This window comes from Coregonus clupeaformis, chromosome 27, assembly GCF_020615455.1.
Source record: "Coregonus clupeaformis isolate EN_2021a chromosome 27, ASM2061545v1, whole genome shotgun sequence".
Taxonomy (NCBI): Eukaryota; Metazoa; Chordata; class Actinopteri; order Salmoniformes; family Salmonidae; genus Coregonus; species Coregonus clupeaformis.
Genome location: NC_059218.1, coordinates 46,622,548 through 46,638,936, shown reverse-complemented (window position 1 = coordinate 46,638,936; position 16,389 = coordinate 46,622,548). Strand labels below are relative to the sequence as shown.

General features: G+C 43.5%; 1 protein-coding gene across 1 annotated transcript in view; it reads right to left on the bottom strand.

Moving 5' to 3' along the window:
* Nucleotides 1–16,389, bottom strand: part of LOC121541353 (relaxin receptor 2-like) — a 178,376-nt gene that overhangs the window by 117,384 nt on the left and 44,603 nt on the right. The window contains 1 exon segment of the mRNA XM_045207960.1: nucleotides 8,171–8,242. Within this exon segment, the coding sequence (XP_045063895.1) occupies nucleotides 8,171–8,242 (72 nt within the window).

Here is a 16,389-nt window from a genome sequence, read left to right as displayed (position 1 = left end):
ATTTTACCAAGAAGGAGAGCGATGGAGTGCTGCATCAGATGACCTGGCCTCCACAATCCCCTGACCTCAACCCAATTGAGATGCTTTGGGATGATTCGAACGGCAGAGTGAAGGAAAAGCAGCCAACAAGTGCTCAGCATATGTGGGAACTCCTTGAAGACTTTTGGAAAAGCATTCAAGGTGAAGCTGGTTGAGAGAATGCCAAGAGTGTGCAAAGCTGTCATCAAGGCAAAGGGTGGCAATTTGAAGAATCTCTAATTTGAAATATATTTTGATTTGTTTAACACTTTTTTGGTTACTACATGATTCCATATGTGTTATTTCATAGTTTTGATGTTTTCACTATTATTCTACAATGTAGAAAATTGTAAAAATAAAGAAAAACCCTTGAATGAGTAGGTGTGTCCAAACCTTTGACTGGTACAGTAAATCTACTTGAAAATCTATGTCAAGACCTGAAAATGGTTGTCTAGAAATGATCAACAACCAATCTGACAGAGCTTATAGAAGTTTGAAAATAATAATGAGCAAATATTGTACAATCCAGGTGTGGAAAGCTCTTATAGACTTACCCAAAAATACTCACAGCTGTAATTGCTGCTAAAGGTGATTCTACAAAGTATTGACACAGGGGTGTGAACACATACAGTGGGGAGAATAAGTATTTGATACACTGCCGATTTTGCAGGTTTTCCTACTTACAAAGCATGTAGAGGTCTGTAATTTTTATCATAGGTACACTTCAACTGTGAGAGATGGAATCTAAAAGAAAAATCCAGAAAATCACATTGTATGATTTTTAAGTAATTCATTTGCATTTTATTGCATGACATAAGTATTTGATCACCTACCAACCAGTAAGAATTCCGGCTCTCACAGACCTGTTCGTTTTTCTTTAAGAAGCCCTCCTGTTCTCCACTAATTTCCTGTAATAACTGCACCTGTTTGAACTCGTTACCTGTATAAAAGACACCTGTCCACACACTCAATCAAACAGACTCCAACCTCTCCATAATGGCCAAGACCAGAGAGCTGTGTAAGGACATCAGGGATAAAATTGTAGACCTGCAGAAGGCTGGGGTGGGCTACAGGACAATAGGCAAGCAGCTTGGTGAGAAGGCAACAACTGTTGGCGCAATTATTAGAAAATGGAAGAAGTTCAAGATGACGGTCAATCAACCTCGGTCTGGGGCTCCATGCAAGATCTCACCTCGTGGGGCATCAATGATCATGAGGAAGGTGAGGGATCAGCCCAGAACTACACGGCAGGACCTGGTCAATGACCTGAAGAGAGCTGGGACCACAGTCTCAAAGAAAACCATTAGTAACACACTATGCCGTCATGGATTAAAATCCTGCAGCGCACGCAAGGTCTCCCTGCTCAAGCCAGCGCATGTCCAGGCCCGTCTGAAGGTTGACAATGACCATCTGGATGATCCAGAGGAGGAATGGGTGAAGGTCATGTGGTCTGATGAGACAAAAATAGAGCTTTTTGGTCTAAACTCCACTCGCCGTGTTTGGAGGAAGAAGAAGGATGAGTACAACCCCAAGAACACCATCCCAACCGTGAAGCATGGAGGTGGAAACATCATTCTTTGGGGATGCTTTTCTGCAAAGGGGACAGGACGACTGCACCGTATTGAGGGGAGGATGGATGGGGCCATGTATCGCGAGATCTTGGCCAACAACCTCCTTCCCTCAGTAAGAGCATTGAAGATGGGTCGTGGCTGGGTCTTCCAGCATGACAACAACCCGAAACACACAGCCAGGGCAACTAAGGAGTGGCTCCATAAGAAGCATCTCAAGGTCCTGGAGTGGCCTAGCCAGTCTCCAGACCTGAACCCAATAGAAAATCTTTGGAGGGAGCTGAAAGTCCGTATTGCCCAGCGACAGCCCCGAAACCTGACGGATCTGGAGAAGGTCTGTATGGAGGAGTGGGCCAAAATCCCTGCTGCAGTGTGTGCAAACCTGGTCAAGACCTACAGGAAACGTATGATCTCTGTAATTGCAAACAAAGGTTTCTGTACTAAATATTAAGTTCTGCTTTTCTGATGTATCAAATACTTATGTCATGCAATAAAATGCAAATTAATTACTTAAAAATCATATAATGTGATTTTCTGGATTTTTGTTTTAGATTCCGTCTCTCACAGTTGAAGTGTACCTTTGATAAAAATTACAGACCTCTACATGCTTTGTAAGTAGGAAAACCTGCAAAATCGGCAGTGTATCAAATACTTGTTCTTCCCACTGTATGTAAAATAAATATTTCTGTATTTCATTTTCAATACATTTCAATAAACAACAAATGTTTTCAATTTGTCATTATGGGGTATTGTGTGTAAATGGGCGAGATTTTTTGAAATATTTAATCCATTTTGAATTCATGCTGTAAAACAACAAAATGTGGAATAAGTCAAGGGGTATGAATCCTTTCTGAATGTAGTGTAAGTAGGAGTAGTCTGTGAATGGTGTGTGTGTGGGTGGTGTGTGTGTGTGTGTGTGTGTGTGTGTGTGTGTGTGTGTGCGTGTGTGTGTGTGTGTGTGTGTGGGGTGCCTGTCGGGTGCGTGTGGGGTTTGTGTGTGGTGCTTGTGCATGTGTGTATGGTGTGTGTGGGGTGTGTGTGTGTGTGTGTGTGTGTGTGTGTGTGTGTGTGTGTGTGTGTGTGTGTGTGTGTGTGTGTGTGTGTGTGTGTGTGTGTGTGTGTGTGTGTGCGCGTTGGAGAAGAGTTCTGCTTAATCACATCTCTCTTTTCATAAGTGGCCATTCTGAAAAAGAGATCAGGGCCCGTATCCACAAAGCGTCTCAGAGTAGACAATTGGTCATACGTGCTGAGAATATAAACATTTTACTCCTCCTCATATGGGTAAAAATAAAAGCTGAATGCATGAAGCCTCTTTAGTCATAAGAGTCACGCCTCATTATCTGTCCTAACCAGTTGAGAGTTACCAGCAGTTGTCTTTATAATACATTTAAAAAGGCAATAAGTCAGTAGTTCGTACGCCATAGACAGGCAATAGCTTGGAGTTGTTGAAAGACAATTTTCATATGTCTATATGATCGATCAATCAAGCCATAAATAATCTAGACATTCATGCAACAGTATCTCTTGCACTTTTGACAATAATTTCAAGAGGCCTAATTCACATGATGTGCCTAAATACTTATAATCACTAGGCTAATAAATAATCACATGATTTTATTTAGATTATTTCATTAACTTACATGTTATTTCAAGTTATCCCTTTAGAGTGCTACAGTGAGGGAAAAAAGTATTTGATCCCCTGCTGATTTTGTACGTTTGCCCACTGACAAAGAAATGATCAGTCTATAATTTTAATGGTAGGTTTATTTGAACAGTGAGAGACAGAATAACAACAAAACAATCCAGAAAAACGCATGTCAAAAATGTTATGAATTGATTTGCATTTTAATGAGGGAAATAAGTATTTGACCCCTTCTCAATCAGAAAGATTTCTGGCTCCCAGGTGTCTTTTATACAGGTAACGAGCTGAGATTAGGAGCACACTCTTAAAGGGAGTGCTCCTAATCTCAGCTTGTTACCTGTATAAAAGACACCTGTCCACAGAAGCAATCAATCAATCAGATTCCAAACTCTCCACCATGGCCAAGACCAAAGAGCTCTCCAAGGATGTCAAGGACAAGATTGTAGACCTACACAAGGCTGGAATGGGCTACAAGACCATCGCCAAGCAGCTTGGTGAGAAGGTGACAACAGTTGGTGTGATTATTCGCAAATGGAAGAAACACAAAATAACTGTCAATCTCCATCGGCCTGGGGCTGCATGCAAGATCTCACCTCGTGGAGTTGCAATGATCATGAGAACGGTGAGGAATCAGCCCAGAACTACACGGGAGGATCTTGTCAATGATCTCAAGGCAGCTGGGACCATAGTCACCAAGAAAACAATTGGTAACACACTACGCCGTGAAGGACTGAAATCCTGCAGCGCCCGCAAGGTCCCCCTGCTCAAGAAAGCACATATACATGCCCGTCTGAAGTTTGCCAATGAACATCTGAATGATTCAGAGGAGAACTGGGTGAAAGTGTTGTGGTCAGATGAGACCAAAATGGGGGCTCTTTGGCATCAACTCAACTCGCCGTGTTTGGAGGAGGAGGAATGCTGCCTATGACCCCAAGAACACCATCCCCACCGTCAAACATGGAGATGGAAACATTATGCTTTGGGGGTGTTTTTCTGCTAAGGGGACAGGACAACTTCACCGCATCAAAAGGACGATGGACGGGGCCATGTACCGTCAAATCTTGGGTGAGAACCTCCTTCCCTCAGCCAGGGCATTGAAAATGGGTCGTGGATGGGTATTCCAGCATGACAATGACCCAAAACACATGGCCAAGGCAACAAAGGAGTGGCTCAAGAAGAAGCACATTAAGGTCCTGGAGTGGCCTAGCCAGTCTCCAGACCTTAATCCCATAGAAAATCTGTGGAGGGAGCTGAAGGTTCGAGTTGCCAAACATCAGCCTCGAAACCTTAATGACTTGGAGAAGATCTGCAAAGAGGAGTGGGACAGAATCCCTCCTGAGATGTGTGCAAACCTGGTGGCCAACTACAAGAAACGTCTTACCTCTGTGATTGCCAACAAGGGTTTTGCCACCAAGTACTAAGTCATGTTTTGCAGAGGGGTCAAATACTTATTTCCCTCATTAAAATGGAAATCAATTTATAATATTTTTGACATGCGTTTTTCTGGATTTTGTTGTTGTTATTCTGTCTCTCACTGTTCAAATAAACCTACCATTAAAATTATAGACTGATCATGTCTTTGTCAGTGGGCAAACGTACAAAATCAGCAGGGGATCAAATACTTTTTTCCTCACTGTATATCTTGTTAAAATAATATGTCTAAATTGGGCATGCCTATAAATTAGGCAATTGAAGGCATCTAGTGACTTGATGCCTACTGTGCCAAAGCGATTAAGAGTTGTTCGACGAGTGTGCTGATATAATGGTAATATCGTCAAATTCTGCTTTTTACAACCACTTTTTATTTTATTTTATTTTTTATTTTTATTGGATTCCAATATGCCTATCACATTATTCAAAATATCAGAATTTGTTTTTTTTAAAGGTTACAGATGTAGGACAGATGCAGCAACAGGAAATGTTCATTATTATGTGGATTATAATTCATGTAAAAAAAAATTGTAGGAGTTGATACATTTTTCTTTAGGGCAAATTATTGTCTGAAATTTCAAAGTGGAAATTACAAACTTTAGAAGCCTTTTAAAAACTCAAATACAGCAACAAAAGAGTGATGAAATTAAGATCCTACATCTGTATCCATGCCAACATATTATGCAAGAGTAGGCAAGGTGATGGTGTCAGGCGAAAATTATATATCAAGCGTTTCACCATAGCAACAGTTGATGTACAGTCACATTCACCGTGGTTGACTGAAGCGTGCAATAGGGTTCAAAGCTGGTGATGCCTCATCACGATTGGTTATTCCCCATCGTGTAGTAATATCAATGAGCGTCATCACTATCTTTACTTTGCGGTACCTCAAACTGTCGTTACCAGCTGAGATAAACCTTTATGGGTTGATTTTACTCCTGGCTCAGAGTTTGTCTGGGCAGTGTCTTAACATCATCCTAAAACCTACGCTGAGCTGGGAGTTTTTTTTAAGTCTTGTGGATACAGTCCCTGGGGTCCTCAAATACAGCTGTCCCTGCCGAAGCGTGCATCCCAAATGGCACCCTATAGCCTACATAGTGCACTACTTTTGACCAGGGCACCATAGCGCTGTGGTTAAAAGTAGTACACTATATAGGGAAGAGGGTGCCATTTGGAACGCATACTGAAAGGCTGAATGCATTATAAAGTGATAAATTACCCAAATTACACATTCACTGTACAACTCTAGTATGTGTTTAGCTGCGGCTGCTGTGAAAGTAGTGGGACTGAACTAATTTCTACATAAATTTCCACATTAGTGTTTTATGCAAATACAAGACAACTATCCTGTACTTGTAATGCTTTCCCCACTTACTCATTCAACCATTCAGTCCTCATTCAGTCCTTACTGCCCAGGTAATCCCATGTGGCTAAATTGGTAGAGCATGATGCTTGCAACGCCAGGGTTGTGGGTTCAATTCCCACGGGGGACCAGTACGAAAAAAGTTAGAAAATGTAAGTCACTCTGTAAACATGTTGATGCTGTACATGAGACTGTATTTTTCGCCAATTTACCTGGTGCACTATGTCTTGCGTAATGACATGAACACTAGCTCCAGGTGTTAGCTAATGCCTAGTGAACCAGGCTAACGCCTTTAGCTCAGTGGGATAACACTGTTGTGGTGTACACATGACCATGGTTCAAACCCAGTTTGATGTTTCTAACAAGATATGACAGTGTTCCTAACTGGATTATGACTAGTCAACTATAATACATGGACTAAATACATTTTCATGCAAATGGTGAAAGTATAATATTGACAATAAGTCGAGTCGAAGCCTGTCCAGTCCAACGTACACTACCGGTCAAAGGTTTTAGAACACCTACTCATTCAAGGGTTTTTCTTTATTGTTACTATTTTCTACATTGTAGAATAATAGTGAAGACATCAACAATATGAAATAACACATATGGAATCATGTAGTAACCAAAAAAGTGTTAAACAAATCAAAATATATGTTATATTTGAGATTCTTCAAATAGCCACCATTTGCCTTGATGACAGCTTTGCACACTCTTGGCATTCGCTCATCCAGCTCATGAGGTAGTCACCTGGAATGCATTTCAATTAACAGGTGTGCCTTCTTAAAAGTTAATTTGTGGAATTTCTTTCCTTCTTAATGCGTTTGAGCCAATCAGTTGTGTTGTGACAAGGTAGGGGGGTATACAGAATATAGCCCTATTTGGTAAAAGACCAAGTCCATATTATGGCAAGAACAGCTCAAATAAGCAAAGAGAAACGACAGTCCATCATTACTTTAAGACATGAAGGTCAGTTAATACGGAAGATTTCAAGAACTTTGAAAGTTTCTTCAAGTGCAGTCGCAAAAACCATCAAGTGCTTTGATGAAACTGGTTCTCATGAGGACCGCCACAGGAATGGAAGACCCAGAGTTACCTCTGCTGCAGAGGATAAATTCATTAGAGTTACCAGCCTCAGAAATTGCAGCCCAAATAAATGCTTCTCAGAGTTCAAGTAACAGACACATCTCAACATCAACTGTTCAGAGGAGACTGTGTGAATCAGGCCATCATGATCTAATTGCATGCAAAGAAACTTGCTTGGGCCAAGAAACACGAGCAATGGACATTAGACCGGTAGAAATTTGTCCTTTGGTCTGGAGTCCAAATTGGAGATTTTTGGTTCCAACCGCTGTGTCTTTGTGAGACGCGGTGTGGGTGAACGGATGATCTCCGCATGTGTATTTCCCACCGTAAAGCATGGAGGAGGAGGTGTTATGGTGTGGGGGTGCTTTGCTGGTGACACTGTCTTAACCAGCATGGCTATCACAGCATTCTGCAGTGATACGCCATCCCATCTGGTTTGGGCTTAGTGGGACTATCATTGTTTTTCAACAAGACAATGACCCAACACACCTCCAGGCTGTGTAAGGGCTATTTTACCAAGAAAGAGAGTGATGGAGTGCTGCATCAGATGACCTGTCCTCCACAATTCCCCGACCTCAACCAAATTTGGATGAGTCGGACGGCAGAGTGAAGGAAAAGCAGCCAGCAAGTGCTCAGCATATGTGGGAACTCCTTCAAGACTGTTGGAAAAGCATTCCAGGTGAAACTGTTTGAGAGAATGCCAAGAGTGTGCAAAGCTGTCATCAAAGCAAAGGATGGCTATTTGAAGAATCTCAAATATAAAATGTATTTTGATTTATTAACAATGTTTTGTTTACTACATGATTCCATATGTGTTATTTCATAGTTTTGATGTCTTCACTATTATTCTACAATGTGGAAAATAGGTAAAAATATAGAAAAACCCTTGAATGAGTAGGTGTTACAGAAGTTTTGACCAGTAGTGTACTCCAGTCCAGTCCAGTCCAACCTACAACACTCCAGTCCAGTCCAACCTACTCCAGTCTAATATTGTTTAGTACTCACAGTCTCTGCAGGTGTGTGTATGTGGACTATAATAGTACAGTATAGTATTGTACTCACAGTCTCTGCAGGTGTGTGTATGTGGAGAAGACGTTGTCAGACAGTCTCTTTATCTCGTTACTCTTCAGAGACCTGCAACAGGAACCAGACAATACAGCACCGTTACTATGGTTACACATTTACATTTTAGTCATTTAGCAGACGTTCTTATCCAGAGCGACTTACAGTTAGTGCATACATAATTTTTTTATTTTTCATACTGGCCCCCCGTGGGAATCGAACCCACAACCCTGTCGTTGCAAACGCCATGCTCTACCAACTGAGATACATCGCTGCTGGCCATTCCCTCCCCTACCCTGGACCAATTGTGCGCCGCACCATGGGTCTCCCAAAGAGCCTGGATTCGAACCAGGATCTCTAGTGGCGCAGCTAGTACTGCAATGCAGTGCCTTAGACCACTGCGCCACTCGGGAGACACACACACACACACCTGCATATAACACGCACGGATGCGTGCATGCACACACACACACACACACACACACACACACACATACACATCTGATCCACACGTAATGCTACTTGAAAATCCAATCCATTATGGTTTCTCTAATCAGTTTTGAAGAGCTCCTCTATTCTGTCAGATGATTGTAACATAGTATATAATTAGAGCTGGGATGGAACAGCAGCTGAGCTACAGTGTGGTCCCAAATTATTGACACCCTTGATAAAGATGCGCAATAATGACTGTATAATAATTTAAAAAAATTAATCAAATACTGAGCTATATTGTATGCTCAGAGAAAGAGATTTTGTTTAACAAGTATTATTTTTTTCTCAAAAAAGTAGGGGTCAAAATGATTGACATCCCTAAAGATTCTTATAAATAAAGTAGTCAAAAGTTTAGTATTTGGTCCCATATTCCTAGCACGCAATGACTACATTGCCTTATTGCTATAAACTGGTTACCAACGTAATTAGAGCAGTAAAAATAAATGTTTTGTCATACATGTGGTATACGGTCTGATATACCACAGCTGTCAGCCAATCAGCATTCAGGGCTCGAACCACCCAGTTTATAAAATGTATTGTAATAATAATATAATACGCCATTTAGCAGACGCTTTTATCCAAAGCGACTTACAGTCATGTGTGCATACATTTTTACATATGGGTGGTCCCGGGGATCGAACCCACTACCCTGGCGTTACAAGCGCCGTGCTCTACCAATTGAGCTACAGAGTCATTTCTATTATAAATCGGAACAGAATATGTTTCTAAACACTTCTAAATTAATGTGGATGTTACCATGATTACAGACAATCCTAATTGAATCACGAATAATGATGAGTGAGTAAGTTACAGAGGGTCAAAGATCATACCGCCAAGACATGCTAACCTCTCACCATTACAAATAACAGAGGAGGTTAGCATGTCTTGGGGGTATGATCTTTGACCCTCTGTAACGTTCTCACTCGTCATTATTCACGATTCATTCAGGATAATGCGTAATCATGGTAGCATCCACATCAGTGTTTCCGCTACAGTCATTTAGCTGTGGTGCTGCGCCAAAAAAATATGAAACATGAAAAACTATTTCTGCCGAGGCGCGCTTTGAAGATGCTAGAACAGTCCACATTTACTTTTCCTCTGCAAACAAAACGAGTAATGAAACAACCCCATACGTAGTAGTAGAATAGTTTATCTATTTACCTAGTTGGCTTGCTGTTGTGTGTTCTCTCGAGGCGAATTTAAGTTACGAGTGCCTGACAAGCAGTCAATACACAACAGTTCTTGCAATCATGGGGAAAACAGCAGTTTTAATAGCCTTTTTTTAAAAGAGGGGGATCCCAGCTCTCCATTCCTACTTTATTTCTCAACTCCTAAATAAACGCAAACTGCACCCTTTTAAACCCAGAGTTTTTTGCAGCAGCATGGTTAAGCACGTTACTGTTCTAGAATTCAATAGTAGGGTAAAACGCATCCTTACCTCAAAATACTTTTTGAGGAGTGACTTAAATGTTTGGGATGAGACAGATTACATTTTTAGTATTTGTATTTGTATTTATTAGGGATCCCCATTAGTTCCTGCCAAGGCAGCAGCTACTCTTCCTGGGGCCCAAACATATTAAAACACTTACATTACATATAAAACAAAATATAAAACAGTACATCATTTAACATTATTAATCCACTACCTACCTATCTACAATACAAAATGTTTAATACCACCATTCAACAATATCACAATGTTTGCGTATGCATGTGTCTATACCTTTGTGTGTGTCTCTTCACAGTCCCCGTTGTTCCATAAGGTGTATTTTTACCTGTTTTTTAAATCTGATTCTACTGCTTGCATCAGTTGCCTGATGTGGAATAGAGTTCCATGTAGCCATGGCTCTATGTAGTACTGTGCACCTCCCATAGTCTGTTCTGGACTTGGGGACTGTGAAAAGACCTCTGGTGGCATGTCTTGTGGGGAATCCATGGGTGTCCGATCTGTGTGCCAGTATTCCAAACAGACAGCTCTGTACATTCAGCTTGTCAACACCTCTTACAAAAACAAGCAGTGATGAAGTCAATCGCTCTTCCACTCTAAGCCAGGAGAGACTGACATGCATTTCATTCATGTTAGCTCTCCGTTAACTTTTAAGGGCCAGCCGTGCTGCCCTGTTCTGAGCCAACTGCAATTTTCCCAAGTCCCCATTTGTGGCACCTGACCACACTACTGAACAGTAGTCTAGGTGCGACAAAACTAGGGCCTGTAGGACCTGCCTTGTTGATAGTGTTGTTAAGAAGGTAGAGCAGCGCTTCATTATGGACATACTTCTCCCCATCTTAGCTACTGTTGTATCAATATGCTTTGACCATGACAGTTTACAATCCAGGGTTACTCCAAGCATTTTAATCACGTCAACTTGCTCAATTTCCACATTATTCATCACGAGATGTAGTTGATTGAGGTTTAGGGTTTAGTGAATGATTTGACCCAAATACAATGCTTTTAGTTTTGGAACTATTTAGGACTAACTTATTCCATGCCACCCCATTCCGAAACTAACTGCAACTCTTTGTTAAGTGTTGCAGTTATTTCAGTTGCTGTAGCAGTTTACGTGTATAGTGTTGAGTCACCCGCATACACCCGCATACAGTTGAAGTCGGAAGTTTACATACACTTAAGTTGGAGTCATTAAAACTCATTTTTCAACCACTCCACACATTTCTTGTTAACAAACTATCGTTTTTGCAAGTTGGTTAGGACATCTACTTTGTGCATGACACAAGTAATTTTTCCAACAATTGTTTACAGACAGATTATTTCACTTATAATTCACTGTATCACAATTCCAGTGGGTCAGAAGTTAACATACACTAAGTTGACTGTGCCTTTAAACAGCTTGGAAAATTCCAGAAATGATGTCATGGCTTTAGAAGCTTCTGATAGGCTAATTGACATCATTTGAGTCAATTGGAGGTGTACCTGTGGATGTATTTCAAACTCAGTGCCTCTTTGCTTCACATCATGGGGAAATCAGCTAAGATCTTAGAAAAAAATTGTAGACCTCCACAAGTCTGGTTCATCCTTGGGAGCAATTTCCAAATGCCTGAAGGTACCACGATCATCTGTACAAACAATAGTACGCAAGTATAAACACCATGGGACCACGCAGCCGTCATACCGCTCAGGAAGGAGACGCGTTCTGTCTCCTAGAGATGAACGTACTTTGGTGCGAAAAGTGCAAATCAATCCCAGAACAACAGCAAAGGACCTTGTGAAGATGCTGGAGGAAACAGGTACAAAAGTATCTATATCCACAGTAAAACGAGTCCGATATCGACATAACCTGAAAGGCCGCTCAGCAAGGAAGAAGCCACTGCTCCAAAACCACCATAAAAAAGCCAGACTATGGTTTGCAACTGCACATGGAGACAAAGATCGTACTTTTTGGAGAAATGTCCTCTGGTCTGATGACACAAAAATAGAACTGTTTGGCCATAATGACCATCGTTATGTTTGGAGGAAAAAGGGGGGCTTGCAAGCCGAAGAACACCATCCCAACCGTGAAGCACGGGGGTGGCAGCATCATGCTGTTGGGGGTGCTTTGCTGCAGGAGGGACTGGTGCACCACAAAATAGATGGCATCATGAGGAAGGAAAATGATGTGGATATATTGAAGCAACATCTCAAGACATCAATCAGGAAGTTAAAGCTTGGTCGCAAATGGGTCTTCCAAATGGACAATGACCACAATTTGATGGGAATGTGATGAAAGAAATAAAAGCTGAAAGAAATAATTTTCTCTACTATTATTCTGACATTTCACATTCTTAAAATAAAGTGGTGATCCTAATTGACCTAAAACAGGGAATTTTTACTAGGATTAAATGTCAGGAATTGTGAAAAACTGAGTTTAAATGTATTTGGCTAAGGTGTATGTAAACTTCCGACTTCAACTGTACATAGACACACTGGCTTTGTCACGCCCTGACTCTGGGGACTCGTATTTGTTGAGTCAGGGTGTGTATTTTCTGTGTGGTATGTTCTATGTTGCATTTTCTATGTTTAGATCTAGTAAGTCTAGATCTATGTTGGCCGGTGTGGTTCCCAATTAGAGGCAGCTGTCGCTCGTTGTCTCTGATTGGGGACCATACTTAGGTAGCCTATTGGCACTAGTGGGTTGTGGGATCTTGTTCCGTGTTAGGTATGTTGTTTGTGTACCTTGGACTTCACGTTTCGTTTGTTTGTTGTTTTGTCTGTTGTTTATTCATTTAAATAAACATGTATGCATATCACGCTGCGCCTTGGTCCGTCCCGTCTGTAAGCGAACGTGACAGGCTTTACTCAAAGCCAGTGGCATGTCGTTAGTAAAGATGGAAAAAAATGTAAGGGGCCTAGACAGCTGCCCTGGGGAATTCCTGATTCTACCTGGATTAAGTTTGAGAGGCTTCCATTAAAGAACACCCTCTGTGTTCTGTTACATTTACATTTACATTTATGTCATTTAGCAGACGCTCTTATCCAGAGCGACTTACAAATTGGTGCATTCACCTTATAGCCAGTGGGATAACCACTTTACAATGTTTTTTAAATTTTTTATTGGGGAGGGTGGGGTGGGGTAAGGGGGGTGGGGGGGGGGTAGAAGGATTACTTTATCCTATCCCAGGTATTCCTTCAAGAGGTGGGGTTTCAAATGTCTCCGGAAGGTGGTGAGTGACTCCGCTGTCCTGGCGTCGTGAGGGAGCTTGTTCCACCATTGGGGTGCCAGAGCAGCGAACAGTTTTGACTGGGCTGAGCGGGAACTGTGCTTCCGCAGAGGTAGGGGAGCCAGCAGGCCAGAGGTGGATGAACGCAATGCCCTCGTTTGGGTGTAGGGACTGATCAGAGCCTGAAGGTACGGAGGTGTCGTTCCCCTCACAGCTCCGTAGGCAAGCACCATGGTCTTGTAGCAGATGCGAGCTTCAACTGGAAGCCAGTGGAGTGTGCGGAGGAGCGGGGTGACGTGAGAGAACTTGGGAAGGTTGAACACCAGACGGGCTGCGGCATTCTGGATGAGTTGTAGGGGTTTAATGGCACAGGCAGGGAGCCCAGCCAACAGCGAGTTGCAGTAAGTGCCTGGATTAGGACCTGTGCCGCTTCCTGTGTAAGGCAGGGTCGTACTCTCCGAATGTTGTAGAGCATGAACCTACAGGATCGGGTCACCGCCTTGATGTTAGCGGAGAACGACAGGGTGTTGTCCAGGGTCACGCCAAGGCTCTTCGCACTCTGGGAAGAGGACACAACGGAGTTGTCAACCGTGATGGCGAGATCATGGAACGGGCAGTCCTTCCCCGGGAGGAAGAGCAGCTCCGTCTTGCCAAGGTTCAGCTTGATGTGGTGATCCGTCATCCATGCTGATATGTCTGCCAGACATGCAGAGATGCGATTCGCCACCTGGTTATCAGAGGGAGGAAAGGAGAAGATTAGTTGTGTGTCGTCTGCGTAGCAATGATAGGAGAGGCCATGTGAGGATATGACAGAGCCAAGTGACTTGGTGTATAGCGAGAATAGGAGAGGGCCTAGAACTGAGCCTTGGGGGACACCAGTGGTGAGAGCACGTGGTGCGGAGACAGATTCTCGACACGCCACTTGGTAGGAGCGACCGGTCAGGTAGGACGCAATCCAAGAGTGAGCCGCGCCGGAGATGCCCAGCTCGGAGAGGGTGGAGAGGAGGATCTGATGGTTCACAGTATCAAAGGCAGCAGACAGGTCTAGAAGGACAAGAGCAAAGGAGAGAGAGTTAGCTTCAGCAGTGCGGAGAGCCAGTGTGACACAGAGAAGAGCAGTCTCAGTTGAATGACCAGTCTTGAAACCTGACTGGTTTGGATCAAGAAGGTCATTCTGAGAGAGTTGGCTAAAGACGGCACGCTCAATAGTTTTGGAGAGAAAAGAAAGAAGGGATACTGGTCTGTAGTTGTTGACATCAGAGGGATCGAGTGTTGGTTTTTTGAGAAGGGGTGCAACTCTCGCTCTCTTGAAGACGGAAGGGACATAGCCAGCGGTCAAGGATGAGTTGATCAGCGAGGTGAGGTAAGGGAGAAGGTCACCGGACATGTTCTGGAGAAGAAAGGAGGGGATAGGGTCAAGCGGGCAGGTTGTTGGGTGGCCGGCCGTCACAAGTTGCAAGATTTTATCTGGAGAGAGAGGGGAGAAAGAAGTCAAAGCATAGGGTAGGGCAGTGTGAGCAGGACCAGCAGTGTCATTTGACTTAACAAACGAGGATCGGATGTCGTCAACCTTCTTTTCAAAATGGTCGACGAAGTCATCCACAGAGAGGGGGGGGGGGGATTCAGCAGGGAGGAGAAGGTGGCAAAGAGCTTCCTAGGGTTAGAGGCAGATGCTTGGAATTTAGAGTGGTAGAAAGTGGCCTTAGCAGAAGAAACAGATGAAGAAAATGTAGAGAGGAGGGAGTGAAAAGATGCCAGGTCCGCAGGGAGTCTAGTTTTCCTCCATTTCCGCTCGGCTGCCCGGAGCCCTGTTCTGTGAGCTCGCAATGAGTCATCAAGCCACGGAGCTGGAGGGGAGGACCGAGCCGGCCGGGAGGATAGGGGACATAGAGAGTCAAAGGATGCAGAAAGGGAGGAGAGGAGGGTTGAGGAGGCAGAATCAGGAGATTGGAGGGAGAAGGATTGAGCAGAGGGAAGAGATGATAGGATGGAAGAGGAGAGAGAGCGAAGGTTGCGACGGCGCATTACCATCTGAGTAGGGGCAGAGTGAGTAGTGTTGGAGGAGAGCGAGAGAGAAAAGGATACAAAGTAGTGGTCGGAGACATGGAGGGGAGTTGCAGTGAGATTAGTAGAAGAACAGCATCTAGTAAAGATGAGGTCAAGCGTATTGCCTGCCTTGTGAGTAGGGGGGGGCGGTGAGAGGGTGAGGTCAAAAGAGGAGAGGAGTGGAAAGAAGGAAGCAGAGAGAAATGAGTCAAAGGTAGACGTAGGGAGGTTGAAGTCCCCCAGAACTGTGAGGGGTGAGCCATCCTCAGGAAAGGAACTTATCAAGGCGTCATGCTCATTGATGAACTCTCCAAGGGAACCTGGAGGGTGATAAATGACAAGGATGTTAAGCTTAAATGGGCTAGTGACTGTGACAGCATGGAATTCAAATGAGGAGATAGACAGATGGGTCAGGGGAAAAATAGAGAATGTCCACTTGGGGGAGATGAGGATTCCTGTGCCACCACCCCGCTGACCAGATGCTCTCGGGGTATTTGAGAACACATGGTCAGATGAGGAGAGAGCAGTAGGAGTAGCAGTGTTTTCAGTGGTAATCCATGTTTCCGTCAGCGCCAAGAAGTCGAGGGACTGGAGGGTAGCATAGGCTGAGATGAACTCTGCCTTGTTGGCAGCAGAACGGCAGTTCCAGAGGCTGCCTGAGACCTGGAACTCCACGTGGGTGGTGCGTGCAGGGACCACCAGGTTAGAGAGGCAGCAGCCACGCGGTGTGAGGTGTTTGTATAGCCTGTGCGGAGAGGAGAGAACAGGGATAGACAGAGGCATAGTTGACAGGCTGCAGAAAATGGCTACAATAATGCAAAGGAGATCGGAATGAAATGAACTAAACATCTGGGAAAGGAGAGAGCGGGGCCTCCCTCACCACAACACCCAAATATAACTCTCCCAACTTCCACCTCAGAAACTATAATTGTTGTAAACTACAGCGGTTCAATGTTTTCTAGGAATAGACTAACTTAGTTTATTCAGCTAGCTAACTTGGTACAGTATTCTTCCGTGAAAATCGTCCA